General features: G+C 52.8%; 2 protein-coding genes across 2 annotated transcripts; both read left to right on the forward strand.

Moving 5' to 3' along the window:
- LOC133217610 (avidin-like) lies at positions 1–1,633 on the forward strand. The gene is made up of 4 exons (XM_061363207.1): positions 1–72; positions 654–867; positions 1,177–1,297; positions 1,512–1,633. The coding sequence occupies exons 1-4, from the start codon at positions 1–3 to the stop codon at positions 1,609–1,611; spliced, it is 507 nt and encodes a 168-aa protein (XP_061219191.1). The 3' UTR covers positions 1,612–1,633.
- Positions 1,634–6,234: 4,601 nt separating this feature from the next.
- LOC133217625 (avidin-like) lies at positions 6,235–7,977 on the forward strand. The gene is made up of 4 exons (XM_061363246.1): positions 6,235–6,389; positions 6,886–7,096; positions 7,193–7,325; positions 7,764–7,977. The coding sequence occupies exons 1-4, from the start codon at positions 6,255–6,257 to the stop codon at positions 7,795–7,797; spliced, it is 513 nt and encodes a 170-aa protein (XP_061219230.1). The 5' UTR covers positions 6,235–6,254; the 3' UTR covers positions 7,798–7,977.

Genomic DNA, 7,977 nt, shown 5'->3' on the forward strand with positions numbered 1-7,977 from the left:
ATGGAGAGCAGTGCTTTCATACTGGTCCTCGCAGTGGCCCTGGTGCAGTTCGTCGCCTCTGCAGAGAGGAAGGTATGGGGATGGGGGATGGTGGGGATGTGGCAATGGGATGCAGTGTGGGCAGCCAAGGATTCTCTCTTCAGTGCTGCTTTAGGCTGGGACAAGCAGGAGAACTTTGCAAGTGCCCAGTCTAGGCAATGCGCAGGGTATCTCTAGGTCACCCACTCCCACTTGGTACCACCTCCACTAAGCTGTGCTCTCACAAGGGCATCTTGCACAGAGCATTCCCTCCTATGCGGTCTGTGCTCAGAAGCATCGTGCATGGAACATTCCTTCCTATGGGATATGTGTCCAGGCCACCATGCACAGGGCATTCCTTCCTACATGGTCTGTGCCCAGGGGTGCAGTGCATAGAGCATCCTTTTCTATAGAGCCCATATCTGGTCGTACCATGCATACTAATGGACTGAGATGTGCTGGCCTTGCTGCACCATCCGCTTAGCAGCCAGCTAAGGTAGCATATCCCCAAACTGGGGACAGGTAGAGCCGTGCCCCACAGTCACACTTGCAGCAGGGCTTGCAGCTCCATCCATGGGGCAATGGGAGGGTTGGGGACCCCTCTGCACAGAGGGCCTGTGGCTGTGTCCCCTTAGTGCCAGCTCAGCGGGCTGTGGAGGAACGAGCAGGACTCGCTGATGGAGATTTCAGCACTGAGAGACAACGGGGACTTCCAGGGCAAATACCTCACACGGGTCACGCTCGCTGGTGGCTGTGCCCGCACATCCCCATTGAGGGGTGCGCAGCAGCAGCCTGGTGATGGAGGATGGCCCACCTTCGCCTTCACTGTGCGCTGGGACAAGTTCTCCAGTAAGTGCTGGGATACCTGGAGATGGCACCACGGGGTACCGGGAGCCATGTAGCTCTCTGCTGGGTGGTATCTTGGTGCAGCTAAACAGAGAGAGGTGGCAGCAGCCCTTTCTCACACAGCATCCCAGACCCCATCAGGACACGGGGGATGTGGTGCTGCAGAGCCTGCCTTGTCCAAGGGAGCTGCTAGGGAAGGGCATGTCCCCCCGGTATGGTTTGGGGGGGGGCAAGGCCATCAGAACACAGGGAGGGGGATGCACACGGGAGGCATGGGTGCCATCCCCACTGACCACACCAAGCCTCCCCCAGATGCCACCACCACCTTCGCGGGGCAGTGCTTTGTGGACTCGGGTGGAAAGGAGACGCTGAGCACCATGTGGCTGCTGCGTGAAGCTGTCGGGTCCCTCGAGGAGGACTGGAAAGCCACCAGGTAATGGGGGAATGCGGGGGACACAGGAGCCCTCCCCAGTACCCCTGAGGAGGAGCATCCCTGTGAGCCCCTCAGTGTGGGTTTGCAGTGGGGATGTCGATACCTCCTGGCAAGGGGTTTGCCCAGGCCAGGGGCACCCTTACAGGGACACCCCTGTCACCCACTGGCACTGGCAGCTCTGAAGGGGGGTGTCCACGGTCTCTGCTTCCCACAGGGTGGGCAGAAATGTCTTCACACGCAAACGCACCCCGAGAGGAAAGAACCTGCTGAGCTCGTTCCCATCCTGTGAGGACACACCTTCACCCACCCCATGACCGTGCTTCGGCTGCAGCCCCCCAAAGGCAAGCAAAACCAGCCTCTCACATCAAAATAAACCTTAAAGTCACGTCAACTGTGATTGTCTGTTTCTAAAGACTGCCCTCGCTCCCCCTCTGAGACAGCTTGTGTCTCCACAGCACCACTGCCCTTCCCCAGGGACATCTGAATCCCTCCCTCATCCCTCCATCCAGCTCTCTGGGACTATTTCCTACCTCATCCCAACCCAAACTTCCACCTTGCACCATTACTCTCCTCCTGCCTGCTGATGGCAGAGGTGACATCATAATCCTGCATCCAGACAGCTTCCCTGCAGTGCCTTCATATCCATCCCTACCAGACACTTTTCCAGTACCAGGACTCTACACTGTATGGTTGGGTGGTTGAGGTAATGGTATTGGTAAATGTGAAATGTCAGTAAAGTGTTCCTTCGTGCTGCACAATGCCTGAAGTAAAATGTGCAGAGTTAAAGCCCCCATCCCATCATTCCATTATATCCCATTGCATTTCATTGCATTGCATCCCCATTGCATTGCATCCCATCCCATCCTGTCACACTGCATCGCATCCCATTCCACTGCACTGCACCACATCCCATCACATTTCATCGCATCCCACCCCATTGCGTTGCATCGCATTGCATCATAGCTCACATATCTCATCATTTCCCTGGGTTACAACCATAGATTTTACCTTTCCCTGTCGCTGTGTTTCATCAGTGCCACTCTATCTGCCCCTGTGGATGGCTGCCAAGCTTAGTCAGCTCTTTCCATTCGGTGTTTTTGGCAGGTCCATGGGTGAAGATGAAGCCTCCTACGGAAGCATTACAAATATAACCCAGCCCCAGTGATGCCAGCACACTATCTGCACAGCCCATTGAGCCTGGCCTTAGCCCCAGCACGCTGCTGTGCTGTGGGGTGGTGTCTGCCACCTCAAGCAGGGCAGTTTGTCCTGTCCAAACAGCACAGAAAGGCAGGGTGTCAGGCTGAAAGGATGGAGCGTGGCATCCAGGGAACAGCAACAGGGGCAGGGAGGATTTCTCTAGCCCCTGAGATAAGCTGTGAGTTTGGGTCTGTAAAAGGAGTGGATGTCCACACACCACATCCCTGCTGCACTCCAGTGTGGAAGCGTGGTTGGCAGGCAAGGGTTACGTTCCCATGGCTGAACTTGGCCAGGGACCAGTTTTGTAAAAAACACCAGCTGTGCAGGGGGGTAAAACTGACCTTGTAGTTAACGCGCATCTTGAAGGGAGGAATAAGGAGGTTAGAAAACGGGATGTGCCTGTAAATTGTAGACCACAGAAGTTTCCCAAGCACATGTGAATAACAACGTGGCTATATATACCCCAGGCTTAAGCAGAATAAACGGATCACTTCTATCAATCATATTGGTTGTGCTGTGTTCCCTCCGCATCGTGACGACATAAAGTCTCCGACAAATTGGCACCCGAACAAGGGACTTAGACCCAGGAGAGACGGCGAAACCCAGGTACCCGTAGAGGCTGGGGTCGACACGAGCGGAGCGGGGAAGCACCGGATAAGCAGCATCCGGAGGGTCAAAGGCACCGATCTTGCTGGATAAAAGTACCGAGTCTCCTCGAGGACCTGGGGGAGAGGAGCCGGTTCACCGGTAGAGGAGCCTCTGCCTTCGCCGCCCGCTGATTTGGCTGTCTGTGGGGTAAGCTGCATTGGCGCCAAAGCTGTGTAACTCGTGAAGAATATAAAAAGCTATCTAGCTAAACAGTGCTGTGAAAATATAAAGAGCTCTGTAAAACTGTGTAAATGTAAAGAAGTGCTGTGAGGATGTAAAGAGATCAGTAAAACTGTGTAAATATAAAAGCGTTGCAAGTGTATATATAAAAAGTGCAAGTGTAAATATATAAAAAGCGCTAGAGCTCTGTAAAGCTGTGTAAGAAAATAAGAAGCTGGGAGGAATATAAAAATGGATGTGGAAAGACAGGCAGCCTATGATTTATTTAAATGCTTCTTAGAGAAGTGAGGTATAGGGAAAGAAATAGACAAAGGGAATGCTCCGCAACAACCTGGCACGGCACCGCAGAAGCCTCCTCAGCATAAGGGGGAAGATAAAGTGAAACAGTGCTCATGTCCGAAAGTACAAGTAGAAAGTGCAAATGCGGTCACCTTCAACCCAGAGAAAGAAGACCCCGAATCAGAACTGCAACCAGACCCAGAGTCTCTGGCAGAACCGGACTTGTACCCTTCCCTTCCTGACCCCAACTCAGACTCAGACAGTTCAGACAGTTCGGCTCATCGGCAGATGCGATCCAGCCTCAGTGACGGTCAACTGCAACAGCTGCTGAAGGAATTAAAGTATTGGAGACAAAAGAAACCTCCGAACCCTCTGCTCCACCCTCCTACAATCCAGTAGTAAAGACAGGGGAGTGGGAGGGGGGTGTTTGGCACGGGGTACGGGATTACAGTAATAACCCTGCTAAACGTTATGATCAAAGATGCAATTGTTATGGGGGAATTTTTGGCTATGGGTCCCTCGGCATTCCCAGTGTTTAACACTCCACAGGGGGGAAAGCAGTGGGAGGCACTGGATTTAAAGGTAGTAAAGGAGGCGCATCAACCAGTAGCATCCTACGGGTTAAAATCATCGTATACTCGGGCAATTATCACACATATTTTTTTTGCATATATCCTAGCACCATATGATATCTGTATGATAGCTCAATTGTTGCTTACTCCCCACCTTCAGGTGTGATTTAAAGTGAGCACAGCAGAGGAAAAGGCTGGATACAAGCCTTTGCTGCTGCTGTTAAACCCCTTTTACAATCAGGTTAGAGCGATCGCGGGGGTACTAAAGGTATGAGATGTTATAATTGTGGACGAAAGGGACATTGTAAAAAGAAACAGGGTACTGTAAAGAAAATTAGTTCAGCGGCCCACCGCCTCCCCTTGTCAATGATTGAATGAATTGGAATTGGATCTGAGGACATCTGTCTTATGGATGTTTTCAGTCCTTCTTAAGGTGAAGGGAGCAACCTTTTTTACGTTAAAGTAAAAGTTCTGCATCAAGACCTGTAGTGGAAAGGTCTGTGATGGACTGTGGACTTATATACGACTCATTTAATACATTCTCTCTGTGATACTCATGCACTAGAAGCTGGTAAAAATAAGTATGTCCAGGTTTCTATCAACCTTTGGAGACCTTTATAAATACTGCTGGCTACTTCTTCCAACACAGGCTGGCCACCTGTGTCGGAATGAGTGTGCCTGCCACCAAGAAGAACCTTTAGCTCCGCTGCTGGCTGCAACCCAGCAGGCGTGGAGGGGTGGGAACACATGCCATGCCAGACCTTGATGTGAAGGATGGCCTCCCCTGTTACCAGAGAGCCATACATGTTGCATGAATCTCTCAGGCCATAGTAGCTCTATACACAAGGAGCTGCAACAACTCAAAGACAACTTGCACACATTAAAAGAAGGTGACTCATGGGGCCTCACCTCTTGGTTAAGAGGATCCCGGCTAAGCAGTATTTTAAGTCATTTTTTACCTGTATGCATCTTGCTTTTGCTTATCTTGATTTGTTTGCCTTGTATTATTCAATGTATTCAGCAAAGCCTTATGAAAATTGTAACAAATATGTTTGAAAAAGAAAAAGGGGGAATTGTGGAAGCGTGGTTGGCAGGCAAGGGTTACGCTCCCATGGCTGAGCTTGGCCAGGGACCAGTTTTGTAAAAGTCAGTGAGAAACCCAGCTCGGTAAAAAGCACCAGCTATGCAGGGGGGTAAAACTGACCTTGTAGTTAAGGAGCATCTTGAAGGGAGGAATAAGGAGGTTAGAAAATGGGATGTGCCTGTAAATTGTAGACCACAGAAGTTTCCCAAGAATATGTAAATAACAACGTGGCTATATATACCCCAGGCTTAAGCAGAATAAATGGATCACTTCTATCAATCATATTGGTTGTGCTGTGTTCCCTCCGCATCACGACGACATAAAGTCTCCGACACTCCAGTGCCCCAAACGCTGCTGTCCTGGGAGGGACGTGTTCATGCAGCTGAATCCCACCTTACTTCCCAGTTGCCTGCAGCCCCATGCCTGCTTCAGGCACAGCAGCAAGTGGAGAAGCAGCTCACGAAGGCAGGGTCAGTCCATGCTGTACTGTGTACTTACAAAGCCCCTAAGAGCAGCAGATATAAGGAAGAGGTGCTGGTTTGCATGCTACATGTGTTCAGCAAACATGCTTGCTTTGACCCCAGTGTGCCTTTGTGGTTACTCCTTCCTTTAACACTTATGAAAGCCAAACCAGCTAAATCAACATCTGATACTCAGAAGATGCTGTGGAGATGTTGTGGCTGCTAAAGCAGATGGCAGGGTAAGCCTTCCCTCCTGTGCAGCTTGCCTCTGCTAGAGATGTTCAGCACTAGGGTGGGTGACACCAAGCAGGGAGCAGTTACATGTTTAAACAGGCAGTAATTCCAGCCTGCATGCACTGGGAATGGGTGTTTGATGCTTCCGAGGCTGCTGTAAAGTGCCTTTAAAAGAGCCTATTCCTCATCTTCCTGCACAGCCGTGCTCATTCCTGCATTCCTCCAGCACTGCCCAGGTCACACAGACCTCCTCACCTCATCTATCCTGTCCCCGGCACCCTGCCACTGCCAGCCCACTGGTCATGGGCTCTGGTTACAGACCTATAAAGAGCCAGGAGGGAGCTGTGCTTCCCAGCCCTGCAGCCATGGGGAGCGGTGCCTTCGCCCTGGTCCTCACCCTGGGCTTGGTGGCCTGTGTCACCCCTGCAGAGAGGAAGGTATGGGGACGGGTGGGATGGGGATGTGGCACTGTTTGACCCCAAAGCGTGCTGCTGGGGCTGTGGTGCTCAGCAGGGAGCAGGGTATGGGATGCCCGAGCTGGTGGAAGCAGCACTGTGGGGCACTGAGGGAAGTTGTGGAGAGGCTTGGGAGGGAGGGACCTCTCCTGCAAGGATGCTCCTTACTGTGGGAATCCATTCAGAGACAGGCAAACAGGAACATATCCTAGAGAAACCCCGTTTTCCCATCAAACATGCTGGGACAGCAGTGCACCCTCTTCTTTATCATGGGGAGGACCCGATTCACCCTTGGGTAGCAAAGAGCCCAGGGCAACGGTTGTGCCAGAGGCAATCACTGCTGCGGGCGCAATGCTCAAAGCCAAGGTGGCAATTCCAGTGCCACCAGCTTCACACAGCGTCCATGGAGCATCCCCAGGCAGGACCAGGGTGGTGGGGCAGGAGCAGGCTGCCCCATCCTCCCTGGCTGGCCTTGCAGTGCCTCCTCTCCGGATCATGGCGCAGTGACACAGGCTGCAGGATGGTCGTGCTCACCGTTGGCAAGGACGGCAGCTTCTCTGGTTCCTACCTGCCAGGACCTGCTGCTGGCAACTCCAAAATCCTCTCCTCACCTCTGAAGGGGTCCCAGCAGGATGTGGGGCTGGTTCTGCAGCCCATCTTCTCCTTCACTGTGCACTGGCAGCATCAAGGTAAGCAGGAGGGGGGCATCACCCTGAAGTGGTGACACATTTGGGGGTGGCTTCATGCTTTGCCACCCCAAATCACACCTCCTTGGACCCTTCCAGACTTGAACACAAACCAGATGAGTGTATTCCTGGGCCAGTGTTATGTGGGCACCAATGGGGAGGAGACCCTGCATGCCCTATGGCTCCTGCGAGAGGCATCCGACAGCCCTGCAGATGACTGGAAAGCCACACGGTGAGCACTGGTTCCCATGGCCACCACTGTGCATGCTTTCCTGCACTGGGCTGGAGAAGGGAGAAATCCCATGGGATGAGGCATAGTAGGACTGGGAGGGTGAAATTGTTTTGCCACCAGTAATGAGGGGCTAAGGAGCATCCCCATGATGTGGCCAGCCCCTGCATCCTAGTGTACCCCAGGGTGGGTGACCCCAGGATGGGTTCTGGTCTCAACCAGACCCCCTCAAGCCTCTCCTACCACAGTGTCCAGCAGGCAGGGAGCAGGACACAATGCCAGCACCCACAGTAGCCTCTGCTAAAGGGTGCTGGAGCCCAGGGCATCCCACTCAGCACCCAGCAGGGAACACAGTACCCTCCCTTTGCTTCCCCCTCTACCCTCCACCACAGCATAGGTAACCCCATTGGGATCAACCACAGTGATTTGGGGTTCCTGCAGGATTGGCACCATCATTTTCACTCGAATAAGATAACAGCAAGCAGAGAAGCAGCAGCAAGCAGGCCCAGGAGGCCTTGAACTGCAAGGACACAGCTCTACCCCCAGCCAGGCTCTGCCTCCTCTGTGGTGCTGTATTTCAGCAGCTCTCAGCCCACATGTTCCTGCTTTCCCAGGCAAGCTCAGCCCAGCGTGAAGGCTGTGCAGCAGGTACACA

Source organism: Neopsephotus bourkii, unplaced genomic scaffold, assembly GCF_033783945.1.
Source record: "Neopsephotus bourkii isolate Nb327-2 ecotype Australia unplaced genomic scaffold, CSIRO-AGI_Nbou_v1 NB_1148, whole genome shotgun sequence".
Lineage (NCBI taxonomy): Eukaryota > Metazoa > Chordata > Aves > Psittaciformes > Psittacidae > Neopsephotus > Neopsephotus bourkii.

Excerpts from the sequence above, each read along its gene's own strand:
- LOC133217610 (XM_061363207.1), top strand. The coding sequence starts at position 1 with ATGGAGAGCAGTGCTTTCATACTGGTCCTCGCAGTGGCCCTGGTGCAG. Across the intron at positions 73-653 it reads TCGCCTCTGCAGAGAGGAAG|TGCCAGCTCAGCGGGCTGTG; the intron begins GTATGGGGATGG and ends GTGTCCCCTTAG. Across the intron at positions 1,298-1,511 it reads GAGGACTGGAAAGCCACCAG|GGTGGGCAGAAATGTCTTCA; the intron begins GTAATGGGGGAA and ends TGCTTCCCACAG.
- LOC133217625 (XM_061363246.1), top strand. The coding sequence starts at position 6,255 with ATGGGCTCTGGTTACAGACCTATAAAGAGCCAGGAGGGAGCTGTGCTT. Across the intron at positions 6,390-6,885 it reads TCACCCCTGCAGAGAGGAAG|TGCCTCCTCTCCGGATCATG; the intron begins GTATGGGGACGG and ends CTGGCCTTGCAG. Across the intron at positions 7,097-7,192 it reads TGTGCACTGGCAGCATCAAG|ACTTGAACACAAACCAGATG; the intron begins GTAAGCAGGAGG and ends GGACCCTTCCAG.